At 40.4% G+C, this 17,074-nt stretch overlaps 1 protein-coding gene across 1 annotated transcript in view; it reads right to left on the bottom strand.

Moving 5' to 3' along the window:
• Nucleotides 1–14,945, bottom strand: part of LOC136874271 (dendritic arbor reduction protein 1) — a 509,855-nt gene extending 494,910 nt beyond the window's left edge. The window contains exon 1 of the mRNA XM_067147895.2: nt 14,616–14,945. Coding sequence (XP_067003996.1) covers nt 14,616–14,780 — 165 coding nt within the window. The 5' untranslated portion in view covers nt 14,781–14,945. The remainder of the gene's footprint in view (nt 1–14,615) is intronic.
• Between the last annotated feature and the right edge of the window lie 2,129 nt (nt 14,946–17,074).

The following is a 17,074-nucleotide window of genomic DNA, read 5'->3' as shown; positions in this document are numbered from 1 at the left end:
CCAATAATATTATTATGAACTTCGACCAAACATGTGAGATTTTAAAAACCAAAAGTCATATTTCAGTAGTTAGGATTTCCCTTAAAACTGAAGGTCCTTGTCATTCATCAACTAGAAATTTCCATATCTCTTAATCTCAAGCATTAAGTACATGTACAATCACTTCAGCGAGTATTTTGAGCACGGCTCTGCTTTCTAAAGATTTCTCTACGACTTAGGAATGATTCTTTCTACAAATTTCCAAGAAAACCTCCCTTTCCTACCACCATGTATTAAAAAAAAAGAAAATAATTGCACCCTATAGCACAAGTAGACAACTTTAGATTAATTCCATAATTACCATTATCTAACAAAAAATATATGTAGGCCTACTGTACATATCTCCCGTATTATGATTACCTATCATATACAAGAGCAAACAACTGCAAGGTTTATACCACAAAATTTCGTAATTAGAAAAAGAACCATTCGGTATTCAATGAAAATTCACAGCCTGTTTCCAGTTTCAAATGGGGCAGGGATGGAATGAATGAAGCCACCATTTAGCGGCGAGAAAAGGAACTGTGCCAGCTGCCGAAGCCTATCGCACTCCCCCGGATCAATGATTAATGACTGACCGATGAAATTAAATTATATTGGAGAGGGTTGCTGGAATGAAAGGTGACAGGAAAAACTGGAGTAGCGGGAGGAAAACCTGTTCCGCCTCCGCTTTGTCCAGCACAAATCTCACATGGAGTGACTGGGATTTTATTCACGGAACCCAGCGGTGAAAGGACGGCGCGCCGCTGCCTTAGACAAGGAGGCTTTCAGTATTCTATATAACTCTCAATACATGTAACCAGAAATGTTTTTTTGTTTTTTTTGCTAGTTGTTTTACGTCGCACCGACACAGATAGGTCTTATGGCGACGATGGGACAGGGAAGGGCTAGGAATGGGAAGGAAGCGGCCGTGGCCTTAATTAAGGTACAGCCCCAGCATTTGCCTGGTGTGAAAATGGGAAAAGACGGAAAACCATATTCAGGGCTGCCGACAGTGGGGTTCGAACCTACTATCTCCCGAATACTGGATACTGGTCGCACTTAAGTGACTGTAGCTATCGAGCTCGGTCAGAAATGTTCAGTGGAGCAAAAGAGCTTTGGACGTCTGCTGTCAACTAATCGCTCTCTCATATCCAAATAAGGACTAAGGAAAAGATAGAAGAGAATGAATACAGGAACGTGTTCTAATCAACCACTGACCATTTTGTAAGGCTAATATATTTTCAGTACATTCACATGCTTCATTCTTTATCGTTTACATTCAGATGCTCAATTTCAGTGTTGGAATTTCTTGAGCTCTACTGTGAATATGATATCTTAATACTCAAAGTGAGGTGGTTTTAATGGTAAGATAGTTGGCACATCTGCAATAAAATTTACTAGGCAATAATTTTGTTTACGAAGGGCAAAGCGTGAGATGGCATCGCTGCAAAACACGTTACTGAGAAAAGCTGATAGCAACCGCACTCTTCCAGACACTCTGAAGTACATGAAATACACTTCGATAAAGATTATAATCCTCCAAGTAGGTCACGACGAAGATCATCATTCATATACCTGCAATAAACATGTCAAACTGCCATTGTAAATTATGTTAGCTTGGTTTCAATCGACGTCCGTGAAAAAACTCTTCTATAAAATACGGCTCAATATAGTGGGTTACGGTGAAACTGCCAATGTAATATAGGCCTACATAATGTTACAGAGATAGCTTAAATACATAACTTAAATGAAATATAAGACATTCAGTTAGGGAGCATGTCAGCTACTCTGTATGCTTCACTTCTGGTTGACAGAGCACCCACATTGCCTTAGACAGCCTTTCTAGGATGAAAGAATTTTAAAATTATTCTAAAAAATTTCGGCGAAATGATTTTACTGTTCACATTCTGTTGTTTGATTCATTATCGCAACAAATTTGCATAATCAAAGAAACCATTTCTTGTGTTAAAATAATATTTTGTTCACTGAAAAAGTTGGTTTGGGTACAGTAGCTGTGGGCTTGGATTCGGGACGGTGGGTTCGAACTCTACTGTCGACAGCCCTGAAGATGGTTCTCCAAGTTTTCTCATTTTCACACCAGGCAAATGTTGGGGCTAACTAAAACCTTTCCAATCCTAGTTTAGGTCGCACCACTGGAGATGTTTAGACTACAGTTGCTGTTAGTAATGAAACGGATAACACAATAGAAGGATTACGATATCCAGAGAATGTTTTTCGACTGAACACTGACAGTACTCACCGCAGCTCTTTCAGATATCGACATGGATGCATAGCACACTATGAATTTGGGTTACTTCAAAACTCCACTGACCCAGACTGAACTCCTTGGTCTTTAAGTCTACGATGTACTACTCGACTGTTTTAGGCGTACCATCCCCGCCTTGCCAACGACCAGCAGGCCTTTCGTAACAGTGAATGAAAATGTTAGCCAATAACAGTGATGTAGCAGCGTACGGACGTTTGGATGTCTAATCCACATGGAGTGAGAGTTGATAGGGGTGATTGCAACAACTGTTTCTTGCAGCCCGTTACGTTTCAGTGTTGTGAGCGTGTAAAACAGTTAAATTGAATGGATTGTTGTCGAGGACAAATAAGAACTAGAAAACAATATTGCCTTCCATTTAGATTTCTGGTTAACAACAGTATGACGACACGAACGTATAATGGCAACATTACATTCATCTGAAGTCAGCAGGTGACGCGGACATGGATTGTTTGATGCGCCACTTGTTATAGCGAGGATCGTGCGCCAGTAATATCATAAGCCTGATCGTAATTTGGCAGTGAACTGTACGAACCATGAAAATATTTTTCATCATTCTTCTGGCGTGCATATACCGTCCCTGCTGTGCCAAAACCGCGAATGTGACAATGCTTTTCCCATTCATTATTTACCTTAAGACTGGTCACACCACCCAGTCACACATTGCCATGAACCTTACTGTACCGGACTGTAGGAATGCACGTCTTGATGACTTTTTGTTTTTTAGCCATTTGCTTTACGTCGCACCGACACAGATAGGTTTTATTACGAGTATGGAATAGAAAAGTGCTAGGACAGGGAAGGAAGCGGCCGTGGCTTTAATAAAGGAACAGCCCCAGCATTTACCTGGTGTGAAAATGGCAAACCACTGTTAACCATCTTTAGGGCTGCCGACAGTAGGTTCGAAACCACTATCTCCCGGATTCAAGCTCATAGCTGCACGCCTCTAACCGCACGGCCAACTCGTCCGATCATGACATATTTACCCACTATTAGAGAATGATGTATTTAAGGTTAATTTTCCTTTACACACTAGAGCCTGTCTGGCCAAGGCGTTAAAGGCGTGCTCGGTTCTCCCTGAAGGCGCGGGGTCGACTACAAGTCAGGAAATAGAAATATTTAAGAAACGAGATTTTCACTAAAAATGAGTACCAGGTTAATTCCTGGGGACAAAGGCAGCCGGGCGTAAAGCTAACCACTCTACCCTACTAAGTGCCGAGGATACGGATAATGGTTCAGTTGCTAGGGGCTTTACGTCGCTCCGACACAGATAGGTCTTATGGCGACGATGGGATAGGAAAGGCCTAGGAGTTGGAAGGAAGCGGCCGTGGCCTTAATTAAGGTACAGACCCAGCATTTGCCTGGTGTGAAAATGGGAAACCACGGAAAACCATCTTCAGGGCTGCCGATAGTGGGATTCGAACCTACTATCTCCCGGATGCAAGCTCACAGCCGCGCGCCTCAACGCGCACGGCCAACTCGCCCGGTACGGGTAATGGAAGCCTTTACTTTCCACCCGTGCAAGGGCCTTCATTGCCTGTACAAAGATGACTGATTTTCATTTACACACGCGCACAGGAAAATGAAATCAACGAATGTTCTGCATATCAATATGTGACTTGGAGGCATGACTACCTTAGGGAAAAGCACTGTCATACACTGGTTGGCACAGCAACGACACGGATAGGCCTTATGGTGACGATGGAATAGGAAAGGCCTAGGAATAGGAAGGAAGCGGCCATAGTCTTAATTAACGTATAGCCCCAGCATTTGCCTGGTGTGAAAATAGGAAAGAACGGAAAATCATATTCAGGGCTGCCGATAGTGGGGTTCGAACCCACTATCTTCCGAATGCAAGATCACAGCTGCGTTCCCCTAACCGCACGACCTGCTCGCTTGGTGATACTGTATATATACTGTTAGATGAAGAATACGAACCACCAAATCTTGGAATTCTTTACTGCAGCTTCTGCTTGTTTGTCATGTAGAGTATTTTTGTTCTTTACCCGTTACAGCAGTTTGCCTTTCTAAAGGAAAAGACCGAAGTAAACCCGGAACGCACTTGTTATGAGCCATAGGACTCTCTTCTGAGGAAGCAGGCACTTGGAGATTAGAGCATATCATTACGCAACGCTAGACGAGTCTTATCAAACGTAAACACGAGAGGCGTCTAATGCAAACACCTTCGGGTTTTTATTGGTGACTCTGACAATAACGTTGTCATAGCCTGTAGTTACATATTGATAGGGACTTCATGTCAGTCGACAGGATCTCTCAAGAATCCACGTCTACTGATTTTGCAACATGCCGAGTCCAAAACGTCATAAACGGCTCTAACTATTTGTACAGTTAAATTCATTGCGATTATCCCTTACGTTTAACTGGCTTTGTTCTTAGTTTATCTGCTAATATGATCTCCATTTACCGAGCAAGTAGCTGTGTGATTCGGGCCACATAGCTGGGAGCTTGCATTCGGGATTTAATGGGTTCGAACCCCACTGTCAGCAGCTCTGAAAATGGTTTTCCGTGGTTTCCCCACTTTCACACCAGGCAAATGCTGGGGATGTACCTTAATAAGGCTACGGTCACTTCCTTTCCACTTCTAGCCCTTTCCTATCCTATCGTCGCCATTAGACCGATGTCCGTGCGACGTAAAGTAAATAGTTCTGATCATTCGACGCTGGATAGCCGAATAGCATAACTCACTAGCTTCTCACCAAGGTAGCCGTAGTTCGAACCACATCAATTCACGTGGGATTTAAAAAAAAAGAAAATACATATCTCTCTAGATCAGATTTCAAGTTCAACAGGAGGTCTCGTGATTATGAACATTGTATTAACAGCCACGTTTAAAACAACAAGCTATTATTACAAGCCACTTTCCCAGTCAATCTTAGGCTCTTTACCAATTTAAAGTTTTTGAGTTTAGGCATGGTACAGCTTATCAGTCATGTCGAAGAGCAGACAACTGTACATCTGTGGAGGTTGGTGGCTAATCGAAAATGATAAAAAATATTTTTAAACGTCAGTTTTTGATGCTGATCTGTCAAAATGAATGAAAATCCACAGCCTGTTTCCAGTCATCCGAATGGAATGAATGAATGAAGCCCCATTTGGTGGCGAGGATAGAAATTGTGCCAGCTGCCGAAGCCTGTCACATTCCTCTGGGGCAATGGTTAATGACTGACAGATGAAATGAAATGATATTGGATAGTGTTGCTGGAATGAAAGATGACAGGGAAAACCGGAGTACTCGGAGAAAAGCCTGTCCCGCCCCCGCTTTGCCCAGCACAAATATCACATGGAGTGACCGGGACTTGAACCCCAGAATCCAGTGATGAGAGGCCGACGCGCTGCTGCCTGAGCCACGGAGGCCCAGTCTGTCAAAATATGGGGAAGTTATTTTTTTATTTGTGCAAGTTGTTCACTGTACAGAATGTGACAACAATACGCAGTGATCGAGAGAGTAAACGTCTTGTTAAGGTACAGTACTCAAGATATTTAATTTAAATCCTAACGAAATGGAAGTTAGTACGAGTAAGCAAACGAGAGAGGGACAAACGAGTTGGCTGTGCGGTTAGGGGTGCACACCTGTGAGCTTGCATCCAGAAGATAGTGGGTTCGAACCCAACTGTCGGCATTCCGAAGATGATTTTGCGTGGTTTCCCATTTTCATACCAGGCAAATGCTGGAGCTCTACCTTCTTTAAGGCCATGGCTGCTTCCTTCTCTCAACTAACCCTCTCCTATCCCATTGTTTCCTAAGACCTATCTGTGTCGGTGCGGCGTAAAGCAACTTGTAAAAAAAGGAGAGAGAGAGAGAGAGAGAGAGAGAGAGAGAGAGAGAGAGAGAGAGAGAGAGAGAGAAAGGAGAAACTCATTCAGTAATGAATCCATGTTTGAAGTCTAATTCGAGACTGAATTTAAGCGATTTAATCATAATCGACTGTTCAGTATGCGGGAGATAGTAGGTTCGAACCCCACTGTCGGCAGCCCTGAAGATGGTTTTCCGTGGTTTCCCATTTTCACACCAGACAAATGCTGGGGCTGTACCTTAATTAAGGCCATGGCCGCTTCCTTCCCACTCCCAGCCCTTCCCTGTCCCATCGTCGCCATAAGACCTATCTGTGTCGGTGCGACGTAAAGCAACTAGCATAATCGACTGTTAAAATACCCAAAAAAATGTAGTTAGATGGGAAAATCACACATAAACTATTTATCTTTAGAAAATGTTTGTAGAAGAACAGTTGTTGTTATTTTATTCAGGATACGCTCAGCATTAATTATTTTTCAGCTCACTAACTCAACGTTCCATTTGAGAATGTTACAGTAGTCGCTCTGGTTTACGAGAACTTAATGAATCCACAATGCCGCTATGGGAATAGGAAAGAGGAAGTTCGAGAAATCTTCAGATACGGGGAATAAATTCCAATATTTGGAAGAAGACTATAGGATGAAGCAGCGGAGTGTTTCGTGTGTAAACCTCAAACTTTTATATCCGTGGCTAATTGCGCTTTTTTAGACCTTCAGAAACACATCGAAACTAAAAACTACCAAGGGAGTATCCGAAGCACTTCACTAGCAAAGAGAGCAAGCTCCAAATTTTGGTACATGTTGCCGAAGCAACGTTAGCTTACCATATTGTAATGCATCATCCTAATTCGCCATGTTTTATCGTGCTGCGGTGCCGAAACCGCGAATGTGACAATGCTGTTCGTACCTCCCAGCAACATATTAATAGACTAAGCAGTCCATCACAACAATTTTCGAAAATTTCGAAACTAAAGATGCGCAACGCTTTCCAAAAAATTCCCTCTCTAATCTCTAAAATATACTACAACATTTTCACCATTAGTAAGATTAGAGATGATGAAGACAAAATAGACTTTTTATTATAACAAGCAATCCTTCACTGTAAGAACGAGGCTAGCCAGAGCGATCCATCACAAGCGTCCAAGTGAAACACACACTGGAACACCTTCCATGGCTATCTCACCTTTATATCTAAGACAATGAGAACGTCTCAGTTTCACAGAAAGATATGATTATATTCTTTGTTCTTTATTTACATACAATGCATTCTCTAACTACCCATAACGATTAGCCAAACATTAAGAGCCGGCAAAACCCATGGAAAATTCCCAATACTTTATTAAATACTGTCAATTATTTCTCCATAAATATTTATACGTATTGCAATTCATGGGACAAGACTAATGTGATAGAATATATGGATATGATCTCATCGTTATTAATAAGAACAACATGAATTGTATTAATCTGATAAACTGCAGGCACATTTTGATGTTAATTTTGTCAAATTCCTTTCGAATCGTCCGGCTCCATTGCTAAATGGTTAGCGTGCTGGCCTTTGGACACAGGGGTCCGGGTTCGATTCTCGGCATGGTCGGGAATTTTAACCATAATTGGGTAATTTCGCTGGTACGGGGGCTGGTTGTACAGTATGTGTCATCATAATTTCATCCTCATCACGACGTGCAGGTCACCTACGGGCATCAAATCAAAAGACCTGCATCTGGCGAGCCGAACTTGTCCTCGGACACCCCCGGAACTAAAGACCACATGCCATTTCATTTTTTTTTTTTTTGGAATCGATCGAATTTAATTACTTCAGTACCTTGCCAAACTATAAAAAGTGTAGTGGAAGTGCTCATCTGAACTCCTACCGTATATGGCAGCCGAAAATCAGCTGAATTCTAACATGCATATCGACGGCCCAGTTCTAATACCAAGTAGTCTATCTGTCAATGTTGTTCCTATCCATTATTTTCCTTAAGACTGTTCTGTTCACGCCTTCCAGCCACAAACGGATAGGCAGTCCTTCAGAACAATCGTCGTTATGTTCAGTTTCCTATGCGAACGTGAAGAGGAAAATGAATTTTAGCGTACCATACTATAGGATTGTGTGTTTGCATGATGTATTTATGCACTCCTACTCCTCGGATCGGGGAAATTATGTACATATACGTAAAAGAACTCCTGTGGAACAAACTTCAGGTACCTCAGCGTCTTCGAAAACCGTAAACATAGTTCGTGGGATGGACAGTAGTAGTAATACTGATTCAGTTCCTTTTCTATGTGACATTCCACAATTAACTGAATCACACTAACCATTTATAAACCGCAGACACTCCATGGCCATATTAATGCATGAAATATTTTCAGTTTCTATAATAACTGGGAGTTGTGCATAAATTGACAATTGTACATATTTAACCACACTGTAGAGAAGGTAAAATTCGGATTTTCTAGTGCGTCACAAGATTTATGAAGCAAAATGCAGTCGAACTGTTAACGGTGAACGAATTTTAAATGGAGTTTATGTATCGTCACGGTAAGACCAAATACGTTTTCAAAGCTAACCTTTCTTATTCACACAAACTTAGCCTGCAACATGAAACAATACGTAAAACGTGGGCCGATGACCTAGATGTTAGGCGCCTTAAAACAACAAGCATCATCATCACGTAAAATGCGAAGGAAGCCATATTTTCCAGTGTTGACTTAGTCAATGTAACTTCAAAGCTTTTTTTTCAGTTTGTATGTTAGACTTTTTTGCTCTCTTTTTACTTATATGCTCCGGATTTCTATTTATTTTATTTTATTTTATTTTATTTTACCTTATTTGTTGAGCTTTGCTTTTTTTCTTCATTATATGTTCTTCAAATTTGTAATTTAGCTTAGTTATCTTTGATTTTATAATAGAGTAGTACATTTCTTTTTCATATGTATTATCTTGTAATTTACGAGGTTTAGTGTAAGAGAGGGTCACGTGACCTAACTTCGCCATTAAAAGTCAAATAAATAAATAAATAAATAAATAAATAAATAAATAAATAAATAAATAAATAAACAAACCTGCAAAAATAATACTGTGTATTTTCAAAGGTAAATTAAAATAACAGTGTGTATTTTTTGTAGATTGTTTTAGTGTTATACGTGTATTATAATTAGTGTTTTTGACTGAGTTAAGAGCTTTAACATTACAAGATGTAAAATGGCGAAATTTGCTCCGATGTCGACTTTATCCGTAAGGAATGAGTAAATCTTTACTTCAAAATTTCTGGTTTTCTGTGATCATGAACGCTTGGTGTCAATATGCTGACCACTTAAGTCTAACTATAATGAAACCCTGGGTTCCACTGACAACTTAAGATCATGAAGCACAAATAATATTAAGGTTCCATTTTATCGCAGTAAAGCTAATCCTATTGAGAAAAGGTTAAAGGAAATAACCTTGTAACTTATAAGCACAGTATCATCTACATACCAAAATAAATACATTTCAACTTCGTTGATTTTTATGCCCATTTATGAATTCCCAAAACCGTCTTTGAGTACTCATTGAATTAGCCAGTGCCTAAACAAACCGATCTAGCCTTCTTCAGAAAAATGTCTTTACAATTCTTAAGAATTCCGTTCCTGTTTGGGTATATAATGAGGATTACAACTCCCCAAGATAACAATCGTAACAAGACTATTAGGAAATAACTATGACAGAATGAGAATGTAGTGGGCAACGAATTTAGGGCTATAGCTGAGTAACTTGTGGTAATTTTCCGTGAGTGTCTGATATTATCAGCATAGCTAATTGGTGAATCACACAGACAGGTCTATTACGTGACTTCAGTTTTAACTGTGTAGATTCCTTGTTCGGAGATATAACATAAAAAGCTGACGTATTTCTACACGTTAGGATTAGTAATTCAGGGTAATATCATTGTTAACGGATATTGTTTAATCTCAGAAAAGATAGTTCATAAAAGTGTGTATACAGTAATTAAACATTCTACTGAAAATCATATTTCGTAAGAGGTAAGCGTTATCAGCAAATATAACTGAACATTATAAATCTGATCTGTAAGTCTACTGCCGAATTGAAGCAGCTACATTTTAACGAGACAAAATCTTTTGTCTTTTATAACTGAATTGTCCTCCAACGGATGGTCGAAAGTTACAGTTGCTCAACATTTTAATAGTCCGACTCGTTGGCTGAATTGTCAGCGTACTGGCCTTCAGTTCAGAGAGTCCCGGGTTCGATTCCCGGCCGGGTCGGGGATTTTAAGCTTAATTGGTTAATTCCAAAGGGTCGGGGGCTGGGTATGTGTGGCGTTTTAGCATTAGATAGGGTCCTCATCTTCACAGACATGCAGGTCGCCTAATAACCCGTCTACGAGAAAAAGACCTGCACCAGGCCTCTCCGAAGGCCATACGCCATTATTATTAATATTTTATATAGTGCAGAAATATTGACGGTAAAAGGATTTGAAGCCTTCGAATATAGTTCCATTGAAGAATGCTTTGTACTTGATAGGATCACAGAATAAAGTGCACTAAAAGGAATAGGAAACAGCCTGGGACGTCCTATCCGTTGTTAAACCGTCGAATATTTTGGTCACATTATGTGATGAGACAAATGCTATCTATGCAACTGATACTACGAGGTAAAATCATTGGCCAGCGAGGAACTGGTCCTGGAAGGAGAAAGTGCCTGGACAACTATTCGCAGTTTCCATCAGCCCTTGCTGGACAGATCGCCAACGTCCGCTGAATCGCGTACGGCATTTGAATTTGGGAGACAGAAGGCCATGCCTTGAGTAAATTTCCAAGGATGTCAGTTTAGCTTAAGGACAAAACTGGGACAGAAGCTTGTTAGCAATACCGCCCAAATGTATTGCAAGTATGCACCCCAGATAACGTACATGATGAGAAAGATCTTAAAAAATAAAATTTCTAGTGTATGAACCTAAGAACAACGACGTTGTAAAACCCCGTTACAAAGACCCACCATTCGTCTTTCTTCATGCAAGAAGGGTGCACAAAGTTCTATGATAAAACTAATGTAATTGTTTAAGGACGGCATTGTATAGGCCTACTAGTGTGTGCATGTATTCTCACCCTCCTAAAGAACTATTATAGACATTATTTCAAACACGACTGAATAAGTTTGAATAGAAACTAAGTTTAAGTTACTTCTTTACATAAAAAATGAGCAGACTCGTGTATCTCGTCCCGTTTTACTGTATTTCCACAATGATATATCGCCGCTATTCGGGAAAAGGTCATATCTCACAATGTTCTTCTTCTTCTTCTTCTTCTTCTTCTTCCATCGGTTTTCCCACGTCTGTGGGGTCGTGGGTGCGAACTGTGTCGTACAGTTGGATTTGGTCCTGTTTTACGGCCGGATGCCCTTCCTAACGCCAACCCTATATGGAGATATTAATTACTATTGCGTGTTTCTGTGATGGTTGGTAGTGTAGGGCGTTGTCTGAATATGAAGAGGAGAGTGTTGGGACAAATACAAACACCCAATCCCCGGGCCAGAATAATTAGTCAGACGCGATTAAAATCCCCGACCCGGCAGGTAATCGAACCCGTGACTCTCCGAACCGAAGGCCTCAACGCTGACCATTCAGCCAATGAGTCGGACTCGCAATGCTCTTCCTATCCATTATTTTCCTTAAGACTGGCCACACCTCCCAGCCAGCCATCAGAACAATTTTCGTTGTGTTCATTCCTTTCTTTTTTTGCTAGTGGCTTTACGTCGCACCGACACAGACAGGTCTTATGGCGACGATGGGATAGGAAAAGCCTAGGGTTTGGAAGGAAACGGCCGTGGCCTTAATTAAGATACAGCCCCAGCATTTGCCTGGTGTGAAAATGGGGAAACCACAGAAAACCATCTTCAGGGCTGCCGACAGTGGGATTTGAACCCACTATCTTCCGGATATATAAAGGAAAATGAACCTTAAGTACATTATACTCTAGGAATGTGTAAATAAGTCATGCACACATACATTCCTAATATTGTAACGAATATTATGATTTAAACTCATTTGCGAACTTTCATAATCAAAGTGTGGCTAGACGTTCATGTAATACCTAGCCAAGAAATATCTATGGTAATGCGCTTCTTTCTTTCGATCGTGGCTGTACGCAGGGGGGAAGTTTTTAGTCGTAAATTTTCATATCAGAAGTGTACTTGCCGGTTGGAATATGGAACGATTTCAAAGAATAACCTTGGAAATGTAGGTAACCAAAGAACCGTATACTCTGTTTTGGAAGTTATAGCGCATAATATGTCGCATCCACCCTCACTTCAAGGCTGCACATGTTATTACAGACTGGTTAGCACTATTATACCTCGTATTAAAAACGTGGTACTTAACTAATGAGCGACATCAGTAATTTTAACAGGCAAAATTTAATATTAGCTCATGCACTCTCGTCCAAGATGGCCTGGAAACACAACCTCCTGTGTATTCTTGAGTGCGATTTCCATTCAAACTGTTGCATTTATAAGTGGAAAGAGGCTGATTTAAGTTTTCCAAACCCCTACGTCAAAACATGTCATGTATCATATGTCATTCGTATCGTATTTCAAGTCCAGAGACACTTAGGCCCTTTTCCAGTCCTATATAAGGACGAATTGTAGTAATACATATATTTCTGTCAGTTATTTACACTATAGCACAGCTTTACTCAAGGATAGGCAGAGTTTGGTGAAGTTCAGCTTTTATATCTCTGCTCTCAGTTTGTATTCGGGAGGAATGATCAACAGATGTTTTATTTTTTATCAAGCTTAACAGTTGTATTTACAAATTATGTCTGAGAAATCACAAAAAGTTCCAGCTTATGGTTTTCAAGGCTAAATAAATAAGCTGTTGGTCGTGGTGAGAATGGGTTTTTACTCAGGACTGGAGATGAATGACTGAGGCGGCTTGTTCAAGGGTTTTGCTCATGCGTAGACCGCAGCTTCCAACGTGTGTCCTGATTGTAAACACTGTGCAGACTTCCCTGCGCTCCGCTTCTTCCAATTAAATGTCGCACATTACAATACAATACCCCTGAATGTGACCACTAAAAATAAGAATTTAATTTGCTACAACCCAAAGATCACAAATAACGGAATAATTGGGGCTGTCTCCTGTCTTTTAGTATTTTTTTTCTTTTGACATACGTTCGATAAAATTATATTCACTTCGATATAGATCAGAATTTTTATTTTCGTAGAACAAAGATTAGTATACGTTTTGTAATAATGAAAATTGTATAAAGTTTTTATATTGTCTGTGAAAAGGCGTGCGCACTACAATACTGAGAATGTTGTTCTACCGGTCGGAGGAGATTGAACGTAGTTGAATTTTAATTTAGCGACCATATTTTAATAGTTCCGAATGATATTCTTGTCAATCGTTCAATTTCTGCTAACAAATCAGTTAATTCTCGGTTGATGAAACGGTTACAATTTCTTGTAATTTTATTTTTATTTTTTTATTTTGCTATTTGCTTTACGTCGCACCGACACAGATAGCTCTTATGGCGACGATGGGAGAGGAAAGGCCTAGGAATGGGAAGGAAGCGGCCGTGGCCTTAATTAAGGTACAGCCCCAGCATTTGCCTGGTGTGAAAATGGGAAACCACGGAAAAGCATCTCCAGGGCTGCCGACAGTAATATAGAGGTTTAGAGTTAACTCGTAGGCCTATTCATTAATGATTTTGAAGACTCCCGTTGCTTCTTTGAAGGTAGACCTACGAAGTCCCCAATCCACCCACCATCCCCAAACGCTTTAGGCACTGTAATCTATCCTATGACAACACAAGTAAACATAATTCAAGGTCAGACGGAGCAACTTAAATACAAAAACATGTGTGTAGAAGGAAAAGAATCATAAGCCAATCACTAATATTTAATAGGTCAGGGAATTCACTGGAACGTCTTTTCTATTATTTCGGATAGATACGAAAGTAGGCCTATTTAAGAAATGAGGAGGTTCAGCCAAGATGTATTTAAAACACTGAATCCATTACAATTTTAAACAAATTTCTACGTTATTCGATTATAGAAGTAATATAAAGCTTAATGCTCACCTTGGTCGCAGATGAATATTTTATACACGCATGGGAATTGCCGAATGCAAAGTCGAAACCGTTTATCATTGTACCATTCCCTTATTTTATAACGCATCTATATCACTAGATTGATTTCAGAAATGAATACTGGCACTTCCTGATATTTATCATTAGTTATTTAAAGCGTGTGTAAATAGTGCGAGAAAGGTGTGAAAACATTTTTTTTTTGGTCACAAGAAGTAAACAAATCACAGAAACATACGGTGCACTTGAATTTTGGCGGGAATGATGCTACACTTGATGGGCGATACCGTGTGTTTCGCAATAACATCGATATTTCGTGTTTACTTTCTCACTGACAACACGTGCTCTGACAGTTGTCAATATTCCACTACAGACAGCACTTATACATTAGGTAATGGAAGCATGCTTCCTACCTGCATCTGTAACCAGGTATCTATGTACGAATGTCCTGCCGCAGTCCAAGCACCCCCACTGTCGCCAGAACAATCTCCTGGATGATCGGGCACTATTTGATCATCATCCAAACTTACTACCGACGTCGTGGACGCACGGAGAACGCAGCAGGCACCTGTCTCCATACTCCAGCCGCCAGCTTTAAAGATGTCTATAGGCACTTGTCACAGGTGAAAAAAAAATAACACACGACTCTGCTTCGTCTCACATCTACTGTACGTATTGCTCCCGCTGAAAGCTAGCACCTGTCCACTTCGTGCTCTCTACACACTCTGCACGTTGCCGGCTAACCGCACCAGCCTTCTCGATCCTCTTGCGAAACTCACTCTTTCTCTCTCCCTTTCTTCGACAACACTCGCCTTCCTTCTCTTTCCTCTTCTCCTCCCCACTCCACACTTCTACTATTTATGAATGGACGAGCTATGGGATTGGCGGACCTTCATCCTCCAATCCCAGCACACAACGTCACAGATGCTTTGCTTGATGCGTGTGGTCTTAAACAACTACAGCTATGTCGTTCTATCTCTTTCTCATCATAGAAAGCTATGCGAGGAGGACAGCTGGAGAGTGCTAAGCATTATCCCGCCAGAGGAACGCAGCGATCCTTGCGACGAACCATCCAAGTAGACATTTTTTACGAACCCCCCCTCTTGCTCGAGACGTTCTCTTCCCTCTCAAAACCGCGTGTAGTAATGTATATGACTCATTTTTTGTCATCTTTCGTAACAAATCTTTACGTATGATGAGCTAATTACAGAGATGTATTTATATTAGAGCCATATGCTTATTTACATTAGACTTTGTGTATCTCTAGGCTTCCTTGGGTACAACATAAACATCATGTTAGCACTCTTGTGAACGATACGGACAAAGTATGGTAGTAATTATGATCATGAAAGAAATAAATTCACTCCATATGTTCATGTCAGATAAAACTGGCCCTTGCTTAAAATATCTTACATGTAATTCATCTCAAAGCTAACCTGACGATAACAATACAGTAGTCTTTTTTTTTTTTTTTGCTAGTGGTTTTACGTCGCACCGACACAGATACGTCTTATGGCGACGATGGGATAGGAAGGGCCTAGGAGTTGGAAGGAAGCGGCCGTGGCCTTAATTAAGGTACAGCCCCAGCATTTGCCTGGTGTGAAAATGGGAAACCACGGAAAACCATCTTCAGGGCTGCCGATAGTGGGATTCGAACCTACTATCTCCCGGATGCAAGCTCACAGCCGCGCGCCTCTACGCGCACGGCCAACTCGTCCGGTAATACAGTAGTCTAATAATAACTTGACGATGTACTGTATAAGTGAGATAACTTTTTAAAAGTGGAAGGAAAGCATTCAAAAAGTGATCTAGAGGGATCAAGAAAGAACCAGAAAGCAGCCGCATAATATAACTTAGATCAGACATCAGAACGAATCAAACAGATGTGGGCGGAGAGAAAGAAGGAACACAGCGAGAACTGTAATAGCCTACTGATTTAACGTGCTGTGTAAAAGTGCTATTCGATTACATAAATAAATAAATAAATAAATAAATAAATAAATAAATAAATAAATAAATAAATAAATAAATAAATAAATTAATTAATTAATTAATAGGAAAAGCAGGGCTTCAGATATCCTTCGAAAAAACAAAGTTCATGACAAACATTAAAACTGCACCCCAACACCTAATGACTGGGAGAGCTGAGAGCTCTAGATACCTCGGTAAAACTGTCCAAATGAAAACAGGTGAAAGGGAAGCCAACAACTGCAGGCGAGAAAAGATGGCCACTGTTATTCTTAAAACTTAAAACGTTTATAAGAAGAAAGCATTCTCATAACACGCAAAGATCAGACACTACAACACAGCGAAAAACACGGAATATCTATATTATGCTAGTAAGTGCCTCCGAATAACTGGGAAGACTGGTCTAAGAGACACTGAGAAGGTTGAGAGAAAAATTCTTCGCAAAATAATGGGTCAAAAAATGCCAAATAGAGGTTAAGGGGAAATGAAGAACTGTATCAGGAAAATGAAGGACTGGTGGAGACTATTAGGAAATGAATACTGAAATTCCATGGTCAACCTCCTCAGAATGGATGGGAAGCGATTGACAAAACACATCTTTCAAATACTTGATACCTTGATACCTGACAAATGGCTGAAGAGGTGAGGAAGGACGTCAACTAGGCTGGACTAAGGCGAGAGGACATCTCAAATCGACTACAGCACCGCTTAAAAATCATCAACTTTAATAATAATAATAATAATAATAATAGTTTTCGCCCCACTAACTACTTTCACGGTTTTCGGAGACTCCAAGGCGCCGGAAGTTTGTCCCACAGGAATTCTTTTACGTGCTGGTTAATCTAAAGACATTTGAGCACCTTCAAATACCACCGAATTGAGGCGATCGAAACCGTGAACTTGG

This window comes from Anabrus simplex, chromosome 5 (assembly GCF_040414725.1).
Source record: "Anabrus simplex isolate iqAnaSimp1 chromosome 5, ASM4041472v1, whole genome shotgun sequence".
NCBI lineage: Eukaryota > Metazoa > Arthropoda > Insecta > Orthoptera > Tettigoniidae > Anabrus > Anabrus simplex.
Note: the sequence above shows the minus strand (reverse complement) of the source record. Positions and strands in the feature narration are given on the sequence as shown.